This window comes from Furipterus horrens, unplaced genomic scaffold (genome assembly GCF_987537825.1).
Source record: "Furipterus horrens unplaced genomic scaffold, mFurHor1.1.pri manual_scaffold_5, whole genome shotgun sequence".
Taxonomy (NCBI): domain Eukaryota; kingdom Metazoa; phylum Chordata; class Mammalia; order Chiroptera; family Furipteridae; genus Furipterus; species Furipterus horrens.
In genome coordinates this window covers 8850131-8874699 of record NW_028327175.1, presented here as the reverse complement: position 1 = coordinate 8874699, position 24569 = coordinate 8850131, and the positions used below count along the sequence as shown (strand labels likewise).

Genomic DNA, 24569 nt, shown 5'->3' with positions numbered 1-24569 from the left:
TTTTGTGAAATAAGAATTCTGTGTGTTACTATTATAACCTCTGTTTCCTACAATTTAACAGAAATGGATTGGCATAAATATCCTCATTTCTCCCTAGAGTGATAATTTTGTTTTAAACCTTATATTGAGTTAGAAAGATGGTTTTGCCTTAATCAGATTGGACTCTTGTGAAATTATGAGTCCACAGCAAATATATATTGACTGTTTTAAGATATGCAAGACAGCAAAATAATTGAGGAGAGAATGCATTTGAATATTAAAGATGATTGATGAGCATTTCAAGGCATTGGCAAGAGAAGCTGAAGGCAGGACATGCCAAATCGAGAGGGAGTAAAGTGGGTGAGAGTGGGAAGTGGGAGCTTTCTTGAAGGCACAAAGTTGGAGCCATGTGTTAAAGAACTGCCAGAGCTCATTAGGCCGAGCTGAAAGTAGCACAAAAACACCTACAAGAAGCACATGATGGAAGGTCTTATCTTTTGTCTAGTAATATGTCACGAAGGACATTCACAAATTTCCAGTGACAAAACAAGTCACAAGACATAATGCACAGCACAAGGCATAGAGTCAATAATGCTGTAATAACTGTGTACAATGACGGATGGTTATTAGACTTAATGGGGTGATCACTTCATAAGATATAAAAATGTCGAATCACTATCTTGTACACCTGAAACTAATATAATATTCTATGTCAATTATAATTTTTAAAAATGCTAATTGAGGTTTTGTTCAGATGGTAGAGTTATTACTTTCTCTACATTTTCCTTTATTTTTTGAAAAAAATATTATCATGCATCTCCTTTTTATAGGAGAAAAAATATATCTATTTACATTTAGGGGTAAATATTTTTCAGATATCTCATTAGTGGATAAACAGAGGTTGTATTAATAAATGTACTGATTAAGAATATAGACAACGGAGTATTAAACTAAAATGATCAGTTCCATTTGCCCAGCATATATGACATTTAAACTCTCCCCCTGCTCAGGTTTTATTATGAAAAGTTGCAAGTATATCATCCAAAAGCTGAAATTGAAGTTGAAAGTGAACACTGAAATACCCCCACTTACTTTCTGTAATTGTTTGCATTTTGTTCTTCTTGCTTTTGCTTTATCACATCTATTGATTAATGCATTCATCTTTGTTCTTTGATGAATTTCAAAGTCAGTTTCAGGCATCTATAGCCTATTTGATACTAAATTTTAACCACCCCCCAGTACTCTCTCACACACACTCAAGACCAGTTCAGAACCCCCAGCAGGCTGTTCTGCATCAAAATCTGATCTTTTTTCCCAACCTAGACATTGTTTCCAATCCAAACATGTCCCATATGAGATGCCTACCCAGAAGACAAAGCTTACCAAACCTTACCCTGACTCCTCCTATATATCCAGAACTGTGTAATCTATTCAACTCATAGATACTAAAGCCAGAAAATGAAGCTATCTGATGTGGAGCTGCCAACAAGATGATCAAATGGATCTCAGAATGGGGACTGACCTGACCTCAGTGTGGGGAGGGAATAGGGGGAAACAGGGCTTCACAGAGAGCCCGAGGAAACAGAATTTGCAGTTGGGGCTCAGCTTCCAGCCTCAGCCTACTGGTTCCGGAAGCCCTGTATTGTAACCATCATCTCTCCTTTTGACTCCCCTGGGGGTCTAGGATACTGAAAGGTACAAGTTCATTAGAATAACTAAACGAGTACATTGTTAAATACAATCTTTAAAAAAGCTACTTAATGGATAGCTGTATTTCTAGCCATTCAGGTAAATGCAGACTTTAACATCGGAAACGGTAGCACAGATATTACAAAGTCAAACATGTGGAGTGTTCTAGTTTTTGTAAACTACTTGCCCAAGAAGACCACATGTCCCACCTGGTTCCAACCCCAGGATTGAATACCTGTCTGTAATGAAGTCAAGGAAGTGAGAAGCCAGTTTTCTTACAGATCAAAGGGTAGGTGTAGCTTCATTTCTCAGGTGTGCAGGCAGACCTGTGTGTGTGTGTTTGTGTGTGTGTGTGTGTTGCAAATTAAATACAAGGATTTACCATGTGGAAGGGAAGAGCAGTGAGGTAAACGTGGATGAAGAGGAGTCAAGATACATATAAGGAGAATGGTTCTTGCCTAATTAGCCATCAAGACATGGTTGTTCTGGTTACAATCTGGAACTGCTTCCTCGTCTCCTTGCCCTGCTTATTAAATTCAGTCAATGCTTGCCCAGGTTGTCTAACTTATACATCTACTGAGAATTGAAACCATCTATGCTATGCATGCTTAATAACTACAGGTAGACCTTTCTTAGAAATCAGAAGTTACAATAATTCCACCCTCACACTCTTTGTCTGATAATTAATAACAGAAAGCTTGGAAACTCCCCACCTCCTCCTCAGATTACTAATTTAAACAGTGTGTAACTCTGCTCTATTGTGTTGGGTGGCTATGTGCTGCTATTAAAAAAATTCCACCCAGCCCTGAAATGCTGTCTCATGACATTGTGGGGACATGTGATAAAATTAGTTTCTTTTGGGTGAATGTCTGCTTATGATAATGTAAACTCAACTACCTTTCTTTAAAAGTTGTAATAAACAAAACTGCAAGTCGAGTTTTTTGTTTGTTTGTTTGTTTTTTTGGACAATGTCCATATACTGACAAATTAAAATGTATTCATGTAAATTAGGCCTCCCAAATGTCTATCTGTTAAAGTGTTTTTACTAGATTTCACAGGAATTCTTTCAACTAAATGTCTGTCATAGGTTGGATTTCAACTTCACTTCTTTTATTCTCTGCCAGAATTTACATAAGGGTTGAATTTATTGTTGGCTTATCAGTTTCGGTAGCTAAAATCTGACTAGAAAGTAATGCTTCTGAGCTCTACTAGCTGGTTTTATAATTCCACTAGCTGGTTTTAAAAGGCATGTAGTAAAATCCTGAATTTTTTAATGAAAAAAACGGTAATTTTTATTGAATCGATACTTTTTAAAAACCATATAGCACTTTGGGGAAAAATGGGTTTTATAAAACAAAATGTCTCAATATGAGGAAAAGAGAACCGTTCTCTAAACACTTTTAAAAATTCCCTTTCTCAAAATACTTTTTGACTTGTTTGTTTTGTAGGTTCTTTGCATGGTTTACTTACAAAATAAATAGTTTAGAAAAATTTTCTACAACTTTTGCTGTTATAAGTATTTTTTTTAGGACATTCATATATAAACCTATGTAATGCTTATAACATCCATAACAAGTAGGTATAATTATTCATCCCTTTTTACACATGGAAAAACCGAGGTACAGTGAAGGTAAATTGTTCAAAGTCACATAGCTGGTAATGGGAAACATTGAGATTCCAAGCAGGGAAGCCCAACTCCAGATTCATTTCAAACTTTGTTCACCTAAAGTTTACCAATTTTCCCTTAGAATTCCAGAAACACTGGGTAAGAGTTGGCACAGTGGTTATCAAAATGGGCTAACCGGTAAATGAATAATGAAATCAAACTTTGACTGGATACTCGAATCATCTGGGGAACTTAAAAGAAAGAAGTACCTAAGCCCCACCCAGGCCAGCTGAATCAGAATCTCTGGAGGTGGCAGGTGATTCTAGGGTGCAGCCAGGTTGAGAACCATAGATCCAAACCTTTTTTAGTTAAGTCTTAACACAGGGAATCTCAAACTTGAACCTGCACCAGAATCACCTAGAGGGCTTGTTAATACACACACGTGGTTGGTCTCACTTCTAGAACTTGTTATTCAGTCTTGGGTAGAATCCAAGAATTTCTTTTAAGTTCCCAGATGATGTTGAGTATGCTTTCAGAATTACTGTCTGAACAGGTTGCGATAGGAACAAAGCGAGTGACGGAGACCTGGAAGGAACTGGACAATTCTCCCAGTATCTCATCAACCCTGATGCTGACACATGTCCTCTATTTTGTTGATTTGCCCAATGTCACTGCTGCAGGATAACGGGAGAAAAGAAAAAGGAAAGATATGATGCTAAAGGGAAGTGAGGGGAAAGAGATAGAGGAATCAACCCTGGTCAGTAAATTACAGTTTTCTAGCTCTCTTACTGACCACATGTCAAAGATAAATGGACTATAAAATTAAAATATTTAGAGATGGCCACACTCAGACAGAAGATTATGCTGGATCAAAAACAGCACAGAAAGGCAAGGCAGTGAGCCGTCCGGAGGACCGGGGGACTGGGGAGGCAGGCTGCCGGTTCAGGATATGGAAGCATTGTTTGTTCAGCTCCTGTCGGGTAACCTGAAAACTGGAGCTAGGGTCACTCTTTGAAACCAAGGTCAGTAACAAATATGCTTTTTCCATCCTTAGTCCCATAAAAGGAGACCAAATGATTGGCCACTGCAAGCATTTCTCAACAGGGAATGATTTTAATAAGAACATGGGTGGGGGTGGGGGGATGGGGGGGAGAACATTTTGTAATATCTGGAAATCCTTTATGTTGTCACAATGAGGAAGTGTGTGGGGACGCTACTGACATCTAGTGGGGAGGGACCAGGATGCTGCTGAACACCCTACAACGCACACAAATGATGAGGTTGAGAAACCTGGGGCTCGACACCATCCCAGAGACAGAACCTGGGCTAAGATCTAGTTGGCATAGTCATAACTATGCCAAGTGCAACATGAGTGTGGGCCCGGATCGTGCAGCTGTCAATACAGACCTGGTTCAAGGCCAGAGTCCTCAGAAGAAGTCGTCAAGATCAGCCCAATATTAGAGAAGATGTGAGAGAGCTGGTAGAAAATAAAAAGCAACCAACCAACCGACTAACCAACCTTCCTAAAATATGTCTACAACACAGAAGTCCAAAACATGAGAAGATAACTGTTCATAAAAACTCAACAAAATCACCAATTATAAGATACGTTTACCTAAATTAAATTAAAATTGTAATCTAAAAATGACTTTAAAAATTCAGGGTTCATCCAGAAACAAATAAAGTGAATAATATCCATAGGCGAGTAGAAGGATATTTGGAATGAAATACAGGCCGACATGAGGCAAGAACAGATGGTTATGAAAAACAACCAACTAAAAAATTGGAAATAAAAACTTAATTATTGAAACAAACATTCTATATGAAATAAAATCTGGATTTTGGACACAAATAGGGTGAACAACTAACCTGATCTGTCTGGGAGTGAACGATTTCCAGGACATAGGACATTAGTGCTAAAACAGGAAATGTGCTGGGCAGACAATTAGTCACTGTAGACACAGATGAAGAAAAACTTAGTGAATTGGAAGGTGAAGTTGATAAAGTGACATAATTCACAAAGAGTCACAGAGATAAATAACTTAGAAAAGCAATTAAAATCATGGGGGATAGGTTGAAACTACCTAACTTTCATTTAATAGAAACACTAGATAAAATTACGAGAAAAGAGGAAATGATATGGTAATAGTTTTTGAAGAAATAATAGCTGAGAACTTTGAAGAACTGAAGAAAGTCGTTAAACTTTAGATTAGGCGAGTACCGCCTGCTACATGTTTTTATAAATAAAGTTTTATTGGGATACAGTCAGAAGTTTTATTGGTCATGATTATGTGTGGTTACATTCATGCTGCAATGGTAGAACTGGATTGTTTTAATAATTTACTATCTGACTCTACTGGAATGATGTAGACAGCTGTTTTAAAATGATAATCTGAATACCAAACAAGATAAATGAAAATAAATTCACATCTTTGAAGTATAATAAAGCTTCAGAACATAGATAAACATCTTAAAACAAATGACAGAATTTCACCTCTAGGAAATGATAATTAGACTTGACAGCCCACTTGCATCAGCAACAATAGAACTCAGAAGCCACTGGAATATGTCTGTAAAATGCTAAGGAAAAGGATTAATTTAGAATATTTATATATAGCTAAATTATCATTTAAGAGAGAAGTCAAAATGAAGACATTTTCAGCCATACAAAGACCAATATACATTGTAGCATGTTTTACCCAAATTAGTCCCCCTTCTGTGTCGTTCCCTGAATGCATGAGGATTATGCATTCCTACATCTCTGTCCTGCTTAGCTGAAGCATGACCACGCCACTTATTTTGGCCAATTAAATGTGAGTAAAAGTAATATACATCTCTTCCAACTGGGAGTTTTATTTATTTATTTTTTTTAAATTATTTATTTTTAGAGAGAAAGAGGAAGGGAGGAAGAGAGGGAAAGAAACATCGATGTAGAGAGAAACATCGACTGGTTGCCTCTCAGACTCCCTGATCAGGAACTGAACTGACAAGCCAGGCATGTGCCCTGATTGGGAATCAAATTGGTGACCTTTCACTCCATGGACAATGCTTGACCAACCCAGCCACACCAGTCAGGGCACCAGTGTGAAGATTTAAGATCTAGAAATAGGGTCAAATTACTTCAATGGATAATTACATTTTATTTAGGTTCTTGTTATGTTTGGGAGAACAATAACAAATACTAAATAACTGTAGAAATTGTTGGACAATAGGTAAGAGCATATGTACTTGGGTAAGAAGATATAGGAATCCAGACCAGAAGAATCAGGTATAAGAAATGATGATAAACATGGGAATTTTATAAATATACTGACTGGTATGATAGATGAGAGCCTATAAGCAGAGCCACACCGATATGGGAAATGAACTCATGATGGTGGAGGCATCAGAAAGCAGTAAGGGGGGACTTCCGGCCAAGATGGAGGCTTAGACGGACACGCTAGGTCTCCCTCTACAACTAGAGAGGAATACAACTACTTCAAAACAAAGGATAACTAGAAATTCCAGAAAATAAAACTACACGGAAGTCCAACATATGAAGTTATAAACCAGCGGTGCCATTTGGGCAGGTAAGAGTTAAAGAGGGCAGTGCTGTTTGCAGTCGCACCCAGAGCGGCGGGCGGCGAGGAATCCCGGCTACGCAAGCCCCTGGCGGTGCGCGACCCCGGCGAGGAATCCCGGCTGCGCAAGCCCCTGGTGGTGCGCGACCCCGGCGAGGAATCCCGGCGGCCAAGCCCCTGGTGGTGCGCGACTCCAGCGCTGGGGAGAGCGGCCGCCGCATCGCCTTGAACAGTGAGGCCCAGGGGGGTGGGAGGACGGATCCCAGTCTCCTAGCTGAATAACTGTGTGAATCCATCTTGGACCCCCGCCCCCAAAGAAAGCACCACAGGGCTGCGAAATAGGTCGCGGACAGGCAGGCGCCGGTCGCTGATTTGTGACGCCAAACGGCGCCCGCCGGTCGCTGGGTCATTACGAGTACACAGGCACTGCCCCCGACAGCCAGCCCAAGAAAACAAAACGCATCTGTCAAAATGAGGCAGACAACTATAGAAATCCCGGTGACACAACTCACCAGACAGCAGATAGAGAACCTGACAGATGAACAGATAAGAAACCTGTCGGAGGCTCAGTTCTGGGCCATTGTTATCAGGTGGCTTACAGAATTCACAAAAGAGCAGGAAAAAGATAAGAAAGAAGCAAAAAAATTTCATAACGAAAGGAACAAAACCGCATACGAGATAGAAGGTGAGAAAAAATCCAGAGTTCATTTCAACAAACTGGAATATGGAGAAGGAACAAGCAGTCAACCAATGCAGCGAGAGGAAATGGGAAGCAACAACGAGGGGATCAGAAACCTCTGGGACAGCTATAAAAGGCCCAACATAAGAATCATTGGTTTGCCAGAGAATGAGGAAGATGAACTAGACCTTGAAAAATTGAGTGAAAATATAATAAAGGAGAACTTCCCAGACTTGGGGAAGGGAATAGACTTGCAGGTCCAGGAAGCAAGGAGAGTTCCCAAGAGACTGGACCCAGGGAGAACCACTCCAAGACACATTATAATCAAAATGTCAAAAATTAAAGATAAAGAGAGAATCTTAAAAGCAGCAAGAGAGAAGAAAAGAATTATGTACAAAGGGGTCCCAATTAGACTATCAGCTGACTTCTCAAGGGAGACCCTACAGGCAAGAAGGGACTGGCAAGAAATATTCAAAGTAATGAAAATCCAAAACCTACAACCACGAATACTCTATCCAGCGAAATTGTCATTCAGAATAGAAGGACAGAGAAAGTGTTTCCAGGACAAAATAAAACTGAAAGAGTTCATTAGATCCAAACCACTGTTATATGAGATGTTAAAGGGACTGGTTTAAAAAAACAGAAGCTAGGGAGATGAAACAAAGGCAAACTAAATAGGCAACGAGAGTGGAAAAGGAACTGTGGGTACGGGAGCATATTGGGGGGAGGTCAACAGGGAGGGGGAATGGGGAAAGGGAGGGAGATGATATAGGAATTGGGGATCAAGGTAGGAGGGAATGGAATAGACGGAGAGAGGTTGGGAGGAACTGTATGCACAACTAATGGACATAATCTAAAAGGGGGGGACAACTGGAGGGAGGGGGCCACCGGGTGGAGGGGAGCAGAGGGAAGGGAAATTGGCACAAATGTAATATTTTAATCAATAAAACACATTAAATCAGAAAAAAAAAAAAAAAAGAAAGCAGTAAGGGGAAGAATAGACTAAAATAAATAGTACTAAACTGATTATCCATATAAGAATATATTAGATGCCTGCCTCATGACACAACTATAAATAAAATCCAAATGATTAAAGACCTAAATGAAAACCAAGTCTTTAAACAATTTAAATGGAAGACTAGGAAAAGAGCTTTAATATTTAGGGGTCAAGAATGACTTATTTTAAAGGACATCAAAAGCAGAAATAATAGAAGATATATTTTAAAATTTGACAGAAGATTGAAAACTTCTGTATAAGAATAGACATCAATAATAAAGGAAAAAGGAAGCCAGAAATTGGGAACATGAAATTCACAACACATATAACTTACACAAGATTAATGCCTAGAATTATTATATAAGGATTGCCTATAAATCAGCATGAAAAAGCAATCCATAAGAAAAGAGTAAAACACATGAGAAGGATACACAGAAGAGGTTACCTGAATGGTCAATAAACTTATGAAGATGTTTCATCTCAGTAGTAATCAGGAAACTTAAAACAACAACAGGGTAGAGTTTTGCATATAATAAATTTTCAAAACTTTATCAATAAATCTGACAGCTCCAAGTTTTAGGAATGTTGTAGAGAAACGGTAGCTCTCATATGAGGCTGGTGGGAGGTGAACTGTTACAATGACTTCGGAGAACAACTTGCTAACATTCAATAAACTCGAGTGTGCCCTATACACTCTATGTAAAAGAATATTCATTCTAGTGCTGTTCAAAATTGAAAATACTGACAACAAATTAAATGTTGATGAATAGGTGAATGAATTGTAATATAATTACACAGCAATTCAAGAAACTGAACCAGAGCTGCATATGTCCAAATGGACATACCTTGAAAACATACTAATGTAGAGTGAAAAACAGCAAGCGCAGAAATCATAAACATAAAACTGGGCAAAGCAATACTGTATGTCATTGTATAGATATAGACAGAGGAAATAAAAATATAAAAGTATGGCTGGGAAAGTGAGATGCCACTTCAGAGCCAGTGGCCCTCTGCTCTTGGAGGGAGGAACATGGAACTGGGAAGAGCAAAAAGAGGGCTTAAACCTTGACTTTTGTTGTTATGTTTCAAAAAGATGGCAAATGGCAATACTGTGGCAAAATTGTAATACGCGTGAGATCTGGGCAGTGAGAGAGTAAGCGTTTGTTGTTATTTGCTTTATAACATGACCGCAATGTTTTATTGTATTTTTATGCTCTCATGTTTTTAAGAGAGAAGGACAGGAGAAGAAAGAAAGGGCAGATGCACTGCACCTCGAAGTATTAGGGAAGTGATGTCCACATTACCAAATCAAGAGTTGGGGCCCCACACCCATCCCCTTCCCGAACAACAGGGCCACACACTCAGCGTATACTAAAATCTGTTCTAAGACGGGGCTCTCATTTCCTGCTACATGCATCAGTGCATGGGTGAAAGGGGTCTCCTAGAATCTGAACCTCTCATCCTTGGCTTAAAACCCACTTGTCATGGCACGGAAGAAAATTTTAACACATTGGGCTAAATCTTGCTGCAAAAGGCAGATGGCTGTTTTTGCAGAAGGGGAGAATAAGAATAGGTCAGGGAGTGGGGGTGGGGTGGGGAAGCAGGCGGACGTGACCGGATTTCTATTTGGGCATATTACCGTATCATTTAGGACTGTGATTGGCCCCCTACAGCTTACAAGATAAGGACAAGAATCACAACTCTACTTGAAAGAAGTGAGTTGGAACCCCAGCTCTCAGAGGGATCTTTCTAGATCAGATTTCAAATTTCTGACTTCCCCAGGGCCACCAGCATTCCACTGGGTTTCCATTATGGCCCCTCAAGTTATTGGCAGATCCCCAAACCCATTGTCCTCAGAAAACCTACATTTATTCTCCAACTTGGCTGGGTGCACGTTTGAGGCCACAATTTGGAAGGATGAGGGAGAAAAAGTCAATATTTAAGTCCCAAGCCACCATCAGGGCTTTCTGGTGAGGATGCATGTCACCTGAGAGGTGGCCCTGCTCTCAAAACGTAGATCAGGTAGGAATGGCGCTGACTCCTTCTCTTAGGAGTTTCTCGTGACTGCCAGGTGACCAAAATAAGGTCACATTCCTTGTCATGGCATTCAAGACTCATAGTTAAGTGACCACTGCCGAATTCTTGAAAGCAGCTCTTGTCGCTCTCCTCTTGCTCACCCTCTAGACATCCTGGCCTCCCTGCAGATCCAGTCTCTCCTCTGCTTCCCTCCCTCTGCGCCTGCCATTTCCTCTGCTGGGCATTGTCTCAGCCACCAGGTCCCCCATGTCCAGCTCATTCCCACTCTGGTGCAGCAATTCTCAACCCTCCCTGGACACCACCTGAGATGTCCAGCTTTCATGTAATTGGCCTTGAGAATGGGTGCGACCCAGAGGTGACAGCCACCACATTACTCTGTCACCTCCCCAGAGACAAGACCCCTTTCTAAGGGGACGTCTCTTCTATGCGCTCTATCTCAGCTCTTTAGCCACCTCCTCTGAGGCCACTCCAAGGTATTTATGGATATGGTTACTTTCTTTAGCTTTTACTTTACCCACTTCCACGGAACAGTGGTCTCCAAGTGCCTGGACCAGAGAAGTGGGCATCATCTGAGAATTTATTAGAAATGTGAATGATCAGCCCGCGTCCCTGAGCCTGCAGGTGACGTAGGTACCTGCTGGAACTTCAGCAACACTGCAGGGAGTGTGAGCTGCAGGAGGCCAGGACCCCATTTGTGAGGCTCACCCCACATTCTCATCGAGCAGAACCCCAACATGGAGAAGGAACTCATAGACCCTGGTTGAATGAATGAGTGATAACACATTTCTTTTGTCACTAACTCACCGGTGAACTGAAAGGTGAATATACTTTACTTCATTTCTTAAAACCTTCTAAGAGTTCTGTATAGAAGATTCTTTTCCTCAGTAAGCATGAACATACAAGAATTTGTGCATTATTGGATAGCTTCTCCTATGCCTCCCCCTTTTTTTTCCAGAAAATCCTGCAAATTGAAATGTACCTAAAATGCTTGTCTTAAAACAGGTATGATTTTCTATTATTTCCATTTTAGGACTATGGAGTGAGCCTATCTAAGGTAGCAGATTAGGTCAGTCTCCAAAGTGGCAGATGTTTGAGAGGCAGAATCCTATTGCCCATGGTCTTTCACTTCTAAAATGTGGAATCATATTATAAAGAACATGGGGGAACACCTAGGCCAACTCTACTTAACTGAGCAGCTTGAGAAAGAGCTGGAAAGATTGGATCAAGATCGCCCAGGGCATTATGGGAGGCTGGGCCTGGAAGGCGAGGCTCCTTGCTGCTGTGTGGGGAACACTCATTGATCTTAGCAGCCACTGGGCTTGTCCTCACAGAATCTCACATACTTTTGTGCTTCATTCCCACAGGTTTCCACAGTAATTAACGTCAGGTGTTTTCTAAAAATCCTGGACCTAGAGATCCAGTTTGGAAACAATGAAGGTAATTATCAGCCCCCCCCCCCCCCTTCGTAGGTGACTGCCTTCCTCTTCCAGGTGTGGCTGCAGGGAGGGTCAGGTGCTGCTGTTTCCTTCCCCACTGCATTCCTTTCTCCATGACTGCACCTCTGACCCCATCTCTCCTTCTCCTCTCTCCTCCACGGGGAGATTACACTCTCACTTCTGCACTTTCCCCTTCTGGCATGAGAGCTTCCAGACTACAAACACATCCCAGGAACCTTTGGCCCTCTCCATTCCAATGCCTGTAGTGTGCTCCTCCCCTCCCCACCCCCACCCTCCCCCAGAACCTGTAAGACTCATGTCTCAATTCCCATCTTCTCACTGGGAGCTGGTAAAAGAAGTGACCCGCTCCCGAAGGAGAGAAGTCATGACCAATCACCAGTGTCTGGGGGGCTGTGGGACAGAAAGTTGGCTTTCTTCTAGACTCTGGGAGCACAAGAACACCACACGTATGAGAACACAGCCAATTTTTACAGAGAAATCACAGGAAACTATGTAGCACAATACTGATGCTATAGTCCAGCTGCATTATAGGTTAAGCTAGTTTTTATGGTACCACTGGGAACTCGGTCACAATTTTAAGTGTGCCCTGAATAATGACTTTCAATTAACTTTGGGAACACAACCTGTCCCTAAGGTTTGGACTCTTTGGGCTTTGTTTGCTTCTCTTAATTAAAATAATAAAAGTGCATTTTCTAAAACAAAAGAGCTCCTTCTATGAAATCCATTGTGCTGTCAAAATGGCCCTCATCACCAGCAATATTGCCCAATGCATTTCACTGGAGTTCTCTCCTGGGATCCAATGTACTCATAATCAGACACCTAACTATAATTCGTTGCTCGTTCTGCCCCCCAGCCCTCTTAACAGGCAAAGACAAAAAAAGTACAACTTTTCTTTCTCTACAGAATAGCTCTTTCTTTGCTCTGAAGGCTAGAAAAGGGAACTCCTGAAGCCACAATCTCTCAACTGGCATAATAAAGACTCAGCGGCTTTCACAGCAAATGGAACAACAACATGGGACAAGCAAAAGGAGGATCTGGCCTTAAAGCCCCACGGCTCCTCTCTGCTCTGCATAGAGGAGAGCAGAGGAGGTGAGACGTTTTCCAGAAGACCAGGGAGAAACAGAAGATTGACTACTCACCATTTTTCCTGAAAAGAGTTGATGTGTGCAGCACACAGAGCCCCCGAAGATGCTGTAACGTGGACAGTGAATTTGCAAGTTAGCCTGGCAGAACCTACTTCCTTTTTTGTACTGTGTGGTGTGTCCAGTTTTCACACATTGATATGTGAGGTTTATTTGCATGTTATCTTAGCCCTCAGAACATTTGTATGACTGGCCGGGTTTATCCAGTTTTTACACTTTAATAATATGAGAAGAGCTGTAAGTGAGGTTTTGAAGTCAGAAAATTGACACAAAAAGTTTTTAAAAGTGCCTGGGAATTAAATTCTGTGCATATTATTAACCTGGTTTATATGAAGTCTGTATATGTGGGTCTATCTAGCCATCTATCTATCTACTTATTATCTATAAATGAAGGGCCCACTCTAAAATGTTCAGGCTGGTTGACTTGGGTGGAGGTATTATTACCCATAATTCTTATTTTGTACCTTGTTGACTTTTGGACTTTTTTTATTTTGAGTTTATGGTGCCTGTTGAAAACGTAACTACAATCTTAAATAGGACAAAAGGGTCACAATCATTTTAATCATTTCCAAATACATTAAAACTATTCTCATCAACATCTTAAGTGGTGGAAATAGCCATATGCTTATCATAGAATGTCACTGATTTCATTAAAAATATAAAACACATTTTAATCTAGGTTCATGTGTTAAGGGTTCAGTAATTTTTGTTAGCATCAAATGTCTCAATTGCTCACCTTGGTGAACTAGATATTCTTGAGTTAAGGGCATGGTATTTGATCTCAGGTAGTTAGATTAAGCACCAATCAACCGTAGGACCTATCTCAATGTATTCTAGTATATAGATTTCTTTCTTTTCTTTTGACTATACAGCTTGTTCCTAAAGTAATTTCAAAGGCAGAAGATCATCTTTGTTTCCTGTTGCAAAGGAAACCCAACTGAGTCATTAACTGGGGGTTGCAGATTTCTAGAAATTCTTGTAAGTACTACCACATTTACCTAGTGCAGTGGCACCAAATTTCTTCATTTGATGATGAGCTAATAATTATACCATGACAATACAAAATCCTTTATTTAAAAAAAAGTTCCTTATTTATTTCTTAAAAGGAAAATATTTTTCAAAATCAAGATGTGGTAAGAAATATGGATAGAATCATTGCCAGGACAAGGCAGGAAGGCAGGGCAGGGGCAAATTTCAGGGGTCACAAAGAACCTGATATTGCTCTAAAATGTGTAGGCACTGGAAGGAGAGGCGAGGCTGGAGGAGTAGTCAGGAGCTAGGAGGGCAGTCAGCAATCTGAAATTGTACTGTCTCTGCTGCATAATAAATGTGGGGTGGATGCAGGAAGGACAAAGGTAGCCCAGGCACGTGAACCCGGTGTGCCGTCAGATACAGACCGCTGCAGAAGGAGAGCTGGCTGAAGAGGAAAGCCTTTCTTCACCAGAAAGCCTCTTATGTCACTGTCTGCTGCAACAGAGATGATCACAGTGAGGGGCCACCTTAGAGTCTAAAGAAGTGGGTGTCTGTCCACTTGGCTGTGCATTAAAATCACCTAAAAGTTTTTATTTTAAAGCCCAGCTCTCAGGCTTTACCCCAGCCTATCAAAATAAAAATCTCTGCCCTTGGGTCCAGGAATCCCTTCGCCCATTGTCCTTTATGAGATTATAAAGGGTTTTAAGTCTGAGAGGGGGCAGTTGTTATAAAATTTTAATTAAAAAAATAATATAGGAAAGGGTGAAGCAAAGAACTTATATGAACGACCCATGGACATGAACTAAGGGGGGTGGGATTGCTGGGGGAAGGGGTACTGGGCAGAGGGGAGCAAAGGGGAAGAAATTAAAACTATTGTAACAATATAATCAATAAAATATACTTTAAAAATAAAATAAAAATCTCTAGTTTTTAGACCAAGCCATTAACATTTTTTTAAAGCTCCCTGGGTGATTTCATGGTGCAGGACTCTAAAAGGAGCAGCACATAGGTAGCTCATGCTAGAGAGATAGTAAACAGGTCACCAGGTAAGCCTTGCAGGTAGAAATAATTCTACACTCCGATACTGTTTACTAGTAAGTTTTTCAATGCATTTTCACCATCCACTACATAATAATTACTTATTCTGGGGCATTCTATGACTTTCTCTCTGTACCAATAAACTGGACAAAAATTACATGCTAAACAGATGTCTAGCAATCTCCATTAACAATGTAGCTGATGGGACAAGCCAATTGGTTAAGAGAAGTTCGAATTTCAATTCCTTCGCTTGAGTTCCATTTAAGTTGCTACTTATTTCTAAATGCAGATTAAGGTAATTTTTATTTGTAATTAATGTAAATTCAGCAGTCTCTCAAAAATGTACACTTAAAACAAGTATTTCAGCTAACAGAAAAACAGGTGAAGTCCGAAGCTCCCAGCCATAACTCAATATCCAGGAATGAATTTATATTTTTAGTTTTTGGAACATAATCACTTTAATTAAAAGAGTTCTTTCAAATATTACATATGTGAGTGCACTTTCTCTCAAGTCAACTGAGTGCGAAAGTCCCTGAAACAGGAAATACAATAAAGATGACAATGTGGTGATACCATCTAAAGAAGATAACATTATATTTTCCGAGTATGAGCGCTGCAATTATTCCTGTGACTGGAAGGAAGAAGTAGCTCAGAGAAGGCAAATGTGGTTACAATTCTTCAAGTACTTCGGCATGCGTTCTCCTGTCACGAACTTGCATTCTAGAAAAGTGTTTTCGTTTGGGCAGTGGTTAAAGCAGCCTGTCCCTTTGGTGTTCTCTGAAGGTGACAGCTGGGTGGAGACTCTGAGGCCCAGAGAAAGTGTATGGCTGGCAGAAAGCCGCTTCATTTTTAAAAGTAGCTTTACAGGAAAACAGAGGAATATAGCCTTAATGAATATTTAGGTAACACTACCCACTGATCATTATTTAACAGGATTGTTAAGATTGTATCTAACAGGCTTTAAAAAGTGTGTGGTTGAAATTGTTAGTAAACAGGGTTAGAAATACTCTCACACCATTTCTGCTTTATCACCTGAAAGGCTAACATTTTAGGGTAGAAACACAAGATCATCTACTGTAGGTGTCCAACAGAAACATGCCGGGATGAAACCCCTGAAATAAGAGAGCACGGAGAGGATGAGTCTCACCTCTTCCAGGAAGCCTTCCCTGCTTCTTGTTCATTCATCTTCCCAGTTCTCTGAATTCCTGCAGAACACGTCACGCAGTGAAGCTCTTTGCTCTATCTGCCTTTCAGAGTTGTCCCACAGAATCGGCTGCATTAACATTGGCTACCTAACTAGATATGAAACGTGTTCAGTGTGAGCTAATTTTTGTACTTTCCTCTGTCACCGTAAGATCCCAGAGCAGCTTTTATTTTTTTTTTTAACTTCTTTTTTTTTTGGCTCACAGTTTCCTTTCAAAATCTGATAAAAACAGCATACTCCTTGCACACTAATTCTGCATGTGCACAGCCTCCCTCGAAGCCCATCATTTATGGGAAGCTCAGGGAGAACTCTTGGCTAAAACCTTGTCAGACACCAAGATGCGATCGCTACATTGCCGCTCCTCCAGTTTCCAGACTAGGAGTCCAATTAGCTAAAACTTTATTATTTTGTACACTTGACTCTCTTTATAAACATGCTTTTTGAATTCTGCCAGCAAAATACAACTCAACCTCACAAAATAGATTCATAGAAATTCAAGGAAATTCTAGTCTCTCTGCTTCGATAGATATGGAATAGCCGAATGGAACATGGCAGGGAGAAAGCAGGATATGACCAGGGTTGCTTATAAAGCTTGTGCAGAGGGAAACGGGCGGTTCCTCGATCTGGCTTATTTCTCTTTCACTTTTTGTTTTGAAAACAAAATGGATATTTTTTTTCACTCTTGTACTTTCTATTTTTGATAGAAGGAGGCCTTAACTCTTTCAGAACGCCAATGCTCCTGAAGAAATAGCTTGTTAATCAACTTCAGTACAAAATGAACTCATCTTCCAATGGAAAGAGAGTTCCCACTGTATTCAATAGGATGAAGAATTTTCATTTAAAGTCAACAAGGGCAGGGAACAGTTGTCTTTGCAACTTAAACCCAACCCTGGGCAAAGGTTTACTAAACTCTAAAAGAACTGTTGAAGTAAGAAAATGGAAAAGTAACCTAAACTGTACTTAAGAAGTCTTCTATCAAAACGACTTGGAGAGCAAAGAGAAAAAAGAACAAAGATTATAGAAGCATTCTATGTTGATTTACGTATTATTTTCTTCTGCTATTTAGGCTATAGTTTGTATCTTACCCTCTTCTTGGGTTTTGGGGAAGTCAGAATGTTCAGTGGGGTCTGTTAATCTTGTATTTTCCTCTCATGGCTTTTGTTCTTCTCTCCTGAAGGCTTTTCACCTCTTCATTTCTTAGATATTCTTCTCCAGAGAAGAATCCAAGTTGTAATTTTTTTATTGCACTGGGTTTCCAAGACGAGGAGATTTAACTGACGTTATCAAAATACATACCTTCTTTTGGCTGGTCATTGTACTTAATGATTTATTAAGGGAAATTTGAATTTTAAGTCACGAAAGATCGAAAAGGTCCTATACGTAAAAATGGATCTATTTTAGTTTCATTCATTCATTCACTCATTAATTCCCAATTTCCTTCCCAACAGAAAGATTAGGCCAGAAAGGTTAGAAAACAGACATGCTTTGGGATTTTACAGACTCAGAGAAGATGACAAAGGGGAAAGTAGATCACTTCCTCATTCCCAAAGTTCTTCCCCTTCCCCACGGTCAATTAATTGCAGGTTTGAGTATACTAAATTTTGCTCATCTGTTGTCTGGTTAATTTTAAAATAGGAATATTTGTTTTAGTCCAGGATACATATTAGTGGGGCCATACACCTTTCTGCACTCTTAGGATATAATTTCAAGTTTGTTTAAAATAGTTAATTTGAAAACATTTTTAGATTTTACTTTTTTCTTGAGTTTCTTTTTTACTTTTTAATACCTTAGAATTACCATCTATTCTCTCTATTTGAAAAGTCACTCCAAACTTAGTCTCTTTTATACTCTATTTCTCAAATTTGGATTTTTCAGGAGGAAGTCGACCTAAATATATAAACATCCATGTCCTAATACAAATTAACCATACCTGAGTGTAACCTAATGACAATTTTTCTTTTGGTCAGAAGAATAGAGATATTTCAAATTTTAATTCTCTAGTGCTTTTTGGAACTTAATACTATTACTTAATAATGTTATAAGGAGGACCTAGGAATATTTATAATGTAGTTATAAAAACAAATTTATTAGAACACAATTTGTTACCTTGACCTTCTTTTCTATTGTTGCTTCCAGGCTGATGGACTTTAGTAGGCTAACACAAGGTTTAAAAATCACTGATCAGAGATCCAAGATGGCGGAGGAGTAAGTGGAAGCTACACTAACCTCCTCCCAGGACCAGTCTGGATTTACAGCTTAATTTTGGAGAAATCATCTGGAATAACCAACGGAACACTAGCTGGAAAGAAGTCTTATAACCACGGAGAGATAGAAAAGGCCGCTACATCACAACTTGACCGGTAGGGAGTGCGGAGACTCGGAAGGGCTGGCTGGGCTCACATGGGTGGCAGCTGAAGGGACTGAGAAACAGCTCAGCAGCCGGGGATTCCCCCTGAGAAGGGCAGGGTCTAAACCCCCAGCTGGGCTTCCCAGCCCACAGCAACAGAGTGGAAAGTAAAATAGTATCAGCTGTGAAAAGTGAAAAGCCACAGGGTTTCTTGCTAGCCAGAGAGAAACAGCTGGAGAAAAAGAGCTCTTAAACGGATCACATACGAAAATATTTTGGCCACCACTTACCCTGGGCTCAAGCAGAGGGAAGGCAGAGAGGACTGGAGACACTTGGGGAGAGTTTGGCATGGTGGCTTTGAGGGGAGAACTGGAGGAGCAGCCGACTGGGTCCCAGTGCTGACTCATCCCCAGTACTGCGGGTAGACCATTCCCCTCCAAGTGGCGTCAGCCTGAGGGGAAGCAAAAGCCCTGCCTACAGGAATTAAGCTGCTGCACCCACGGTCCTTAAGCCTGACGGGTCATCACAGATTGAGTAGATTAACAACTAAAGAAGACAGACAACAGCAGTAGATCCCTGGAAGTCTCCAACAGGCTGCCTAGGCCCAGACTGGTACATGATCTGACGCCACCAGAGGCAGATCCAGGAAGTGCAGATCATTCTAAGAAGCACCAACAAACAATAGGAGTCAAAAAAATGGGGAGACAGAGAAACAACCTCCCATCAAAAGGAAAGGTAGAATCCCCAGAAAGAGTGCTAAATGAAATAGAGGGGAGCGAACTATCAGATATGGAATTCAAAACATGGATTATGGAGAAGCTGAATGAGCTCAGCGGAAACTACAAAGAACTCCAGAAAAACTACAAGGAACTCACAGAAAATTACGTGAGCATGAAAAAGGACATAGAAGCTATCAATAAGAGCCAGGAGGAAATGAAGAATACGATCTCTGAATTGAAGAACACAGTAGAAGGAATTAAAAGCAGGCTAGAGGAAGCAGAAGATCGGATCAGCGAGCTGGAGGACAACCTACACAAAAACTCCCAGACAATGCAACAAAATGAAAAAAGACTGAACAAGACTGAAGAGGTTCTAAGACAGCTGCAGGACAACATGAAACGTAATAATATCCGTATCATAGGAATTCCAGAAGGAGAAGAAGAGCAAGGGATAGAAAACCTCTTTGAAAAACTAATGACAGAAAACTTCCCTAACATGACGAGAGAAAGAGTCACGCAAGTCCAGGAAGCACAGAGGGTCCCAATGAAGATGAACCCCAACAGGCCCACCTCAAGACACATCATAATTACAATGGCAACATCCAAAGACAAAGAGAGGATCCTAAAAGCAGCAAGAGAAAAACAACTAATAACATACAAGGGTACTCCAATAAGGCTATCATCAGATTTCTCAGCAGAAACACTACAAGCCAGAAGGGAATGGCAAAAAATATTCCAAGCAATGAAAAACAAAGGCCTACAACCTAGAATACTATACCCAGCAAAGCTCTCATTCAAAATGGAGGGTGAAATAAGGAGCTTCCAAGACAAAAGAAGGCTAAAAGAATACATCTCCACCAAACCAGCAATGCAAGAGATGCTAAAGGGTCTGCTCTAAGAAGATAAAGAAACAGAGAGAGACAGAGAAGAACATGAGTACAAAGGGGAAAAATGACAATGAATAAGTACTTATCGGTAATAACCTTAAATGTAAATGGATTAAACGTTCCAATTAAAACACATAGGGTAGCTGAATGGATTAGAAAGAATGACCCACATATATGCTGTCTACAAGAGACCCACCTTAGAACAAAAGATCTACACAGACTGAAAGTAGAGGGATGGAAAAAAGTATTTCAAGCAAATGGGCATGAAAAAAAAAGCCGGGGTAGCAATACTTATATCAGACAAAACAGATTTCACAGCAAAGTCCATAAAAAGAGACAAAGAAGGGCATTTCATAATACTTAAGGGAAAAATCCATCAAGAAGATATAACCCTTATAAATATATATGCACCCAACTTAGGAGCACCCAAATATGTAAGGAAAATTTTGAAAGACTCCAAGAAAGATATAGACAACAACACACTCATAGTAGGGGACTTTAACACCCCATTGTCAACAATGGACAGATCTTCAAAGCAAAGAAACACCAAAGATATTGAGGCACTGAACAACACTCTAGATCAAATGGACTTAGTCGATATATATAGAAGTTTTCACCCAAAAGAAGCAAAATATACATACTTCTCAAGTGCACATGGAACATTTTCAAAGATAGACCACATGGTAGGACACAAAACAAGCCTTAACAAACTCAAGAAAATTGAAATTATATCAAGCATCTTCTCAGATCACAATGGCTTAAAATTGGAAATCAACCTCAAGGAAAAAAACTCAAAAACATTCAAACTCATGGAGAATGAATAACATGCTATTAAATAATGAATGGGTTAACAATGACATCAAGGAAGAAATCAAAAAGTTTCTGGAAACTAATGATAATGAACACACAACAACCCAAAACCTATGGGATACAGCAGAAGCAGTCCTAAGAGGAAAGTTCATAGCAATACAGGCCTACCTAAAAAAGCTAGAGGAATATCTAATAAAAAATTTAACCCTACAGCTACAAGATCTAGAGGAAGAACAACAAGCAAAGCCCAGATCAAGTAGAAGGAAGGAAATCATCAAGATCAGAGCAGAATTAAATGACATAGAGTCTAAACTAACAATTCAAAAGATCAACAAAAGTAGGAGCTGGTTCTTTGAAAAAATAAACAAAATTGACAAGCCTTTAACCAGGCTCATCAAGAAAAAAAGAGAGAGGACCCAAATAAATAAAATCAGAAACGAAAGAGGAGAAATCACAACTGATACCACAGAAATACAAAGGATTATAATAAATTATTACGAACAACTGTATGGCAAGAAATTTGACAACCTAGAGGAAATGGACAAATTCCTGGAAACCTATAGTGTTCCCAAACTGAATCAAGAAGAAGCAGAAAGTCTGAATAGACCAATAACAGCTAGTGAAATTGAAGCAGTAATCAAAAAACTCCCAGCACACAAAAGCCCTGGACCGGATGGCTTCACAAGTGAATTCTACAAAACATTTAGGAAAGAACTAACTCCTATCCTTCTCAGACTATTCCAAAAGATACAAGAAGAGGGAAGACTGCCAAACTCATTCTATGAAGCCAGTATAACCCTAATTCCAAAACCAGGTCAAGACACAACAAAGAAAGAAAACTACAGGCCAATATCGCTGATGAACATAGATGCTAAAATCCTCAACAAAATATTGGCAAACCGGATCCAGCAACACATTAGAAAGATCATACACCACGATCAAGTAGGATTCATCCCAGGGATTCAAGGATGGTTTAACATTCGCAAATCAATAAACGTAATACACCACATAAACAAAATGAAAGACAAAAACCACATGATAATATCAATAGATGCAGAAAAAGCATTTGATAAAGTACAACACCCATTTATGATAAAAACTCTCAGCAAAATGGGAATAGAGGGAGCATACCTCAACATAATAAAGGCCATATATGAGAAACCTGAAGCCAACATCATACTCAATGGGCAAAAACTGAGAGCATTCCCCCTGAGATCAGGAACAAGACAAGGATGTCCGCTCTCCCCACTCCTATTCCACATAGTCTTGGAAGTTCTAGCCATAGCAATCAGACAAGAAAGAGAAATAAAAGGCATCCAAATTGGAAAGAGGAAGTAAAACTGTCATTATTTGCAGATGACATGATAGTGTACATAGAAAACCCTATAGACTCCACAAAAAAACTACTCGACCTAATAAGTGAATTCGGCAAAATAGCAGGGTACAAAGTCAATATTCAGAAATTGAAGGCATTTCTGTACACTAATAATAAAATATCAGAGATAGCAACTAGAAAAAAAATCCCATTTACTATAGCAACAAGAAAAATGAAGTACCTAGGAATAAACTTAACCAAGGCGGTAAAAGACCTATACTCAGAAAACTACATAACACTGAAGAAAGAAATTAAAGAAGATACAAATAAATGGAAGCATATACCATGCTCATGGATTGGAAGAATCAACATCATTAAAATGTCCATACTACCCAAAGCAATTTACAGATTCAATGCAATCCCTATTAAAATACCAGCAACATATTTCACAAACCTAGAACAAATACTTCAAAAATTTATATGGAACCAAAAAAGAGCCCGAATAGCCACAGCAATTTTGAGGAAGAACACAGTAGAAGGAATCACAATACCTGATATCAAACTATACTACAAGGCCACGGTAATCAAAACAGTCTGGTACCAGCATAAGAACAGACATATAGATCAATGGAACAGAATAGAGAGCCCAGAAATAAACCCAGGTTCATATGGTCAACTAATATTTGACAAAGGGGGAAAGAACATCAAATGGAGTGAAAAGAGCCTCTTCAACAAATGGTGTTGGGAGAACTGGACAGGGACATGCAAAAAAATGAAACTAGACCACCAACTTACACCATACACCAGAATAAACTCAAAATGGATCAAAGACTTAAATGTGAGCCGTGACACCATAAAAGTCCTAGAGGAAAAAATAGGCAGGAAAATTTCAGATATCCCACATAGCAACATTTTCACTGATATATCTCCTAAGGCAAGGGAAATAAAGGAAAGAATAAACAAATGGGACTACATCAAACTAAAAAGTTTCTGCTCAGCTAAAGAAAACATCAGCAAGATGAAAAGGAAACCAACCATATGGGAAAATATATTCGCCAATGACATCTCAGACAAGGGATTGATCTCCAAAATATATAAAGAACTCATACGACTCAACACCAAGAAGACAGACAACCCAATTAAAAAATGGGCAAAGGACCTGAACAAACACTTCTCCAAAGAAGACATACAGAGGGCCCATAGACATATGAAAATATGCTCAACATCACTAGCCATCAGAGAGATGCAAATAAAAACCACAATGAGATACCACCTCACACCAGTCAGAATGGCCATAATCAACAAATCAACAAACAACTTGTGCTGGAGAGGATGTGGAGAAACGGGAACCCTGGTGCATGCTGGTGGGAATGCAGATTGGTGCAGCCACTGTGGAAAACAGTTTGAAATTTTCTCAAAAACCTAAAAATGGAACTGCCTTTTGAACCAGCAATTCCATTACTGGGATTATATCTGAAAAATCCTGAAACACCAATTCAAAAGAACCTATGCACTCCAATGTTCATAGCAGCACTATTTACAATAGCCAAGTGCTGGAAACAACCTAAATGCCCATCTGTAGATGAGTGGATCAAAAAACTGTGGTACATTTACACAATGGAGTTCTATGTAGCAGAAAGAAAGAAGGAACTTCTACCATTTGTAACAACATGGATGGAACTAGAGAGAATTATGCTTAGTGAAACAAGCCAGGCAACGAAAGAAAAATACGTTATGCTGTCACCTATTACAGGAAACTAATGAACAACACAAACAAATGAGCAAAATTGAACCAGAGGTATGTAAACAAGGAGTAGACTAACAGTAACAAGGGGGGAGGTGGGAGGGAGAAAAGGGGGTAAGAAGGGGAAGTGTCAAATCAAAGAACATGTATAAATGACCCACAGACATGGGCAACTGAGTGGGGACTGAATGTGGGGGAAGGGAGGGGCAGGATACAGGGAAGCAAGAGGGGAAAAAAAAAGTGAGACAACTGTAATGGAAAAACAAACAAAAAAATTTTTTTAGTGGGGGAAAATGAAAATATGAAGAATGGAAATGCCAGTTCAGTGAATATTAGGACAAAGATTTTCCTTCACGTTGTATATTTTTCTCCCTATTTGATCTCTCC

The 24569-nt window shown here is 39.8% G+C and overlaps 1 protein-coding gene across 2 annotated transcripts in view; it reads right to left on the bottom strand.

Moving 5' to 3' along the window:
* The window catches only part of FYB1 (FYN binding protein 1), a 155203-nt gene extending 141978 nt beyond the window's left edge, over positions 1–13225 (bottom strand). For both annotated transcript variants that reach the window (XM_090276155.1, XM_090276154.1), the window contains exon 1: positions 13144–13225. In XM_090276155.1, the coding sequence (XP_090132281.1) occupies positions 13144–13146 (3 nt within the window). In that variant the 5' untranslated portion in view covers positions 13147–13225. The remainder of the gene's footprint in view (positions 1–13143) is intronic.
* Positions 13226–24569: the final 11344 nt, after the last annotated feature.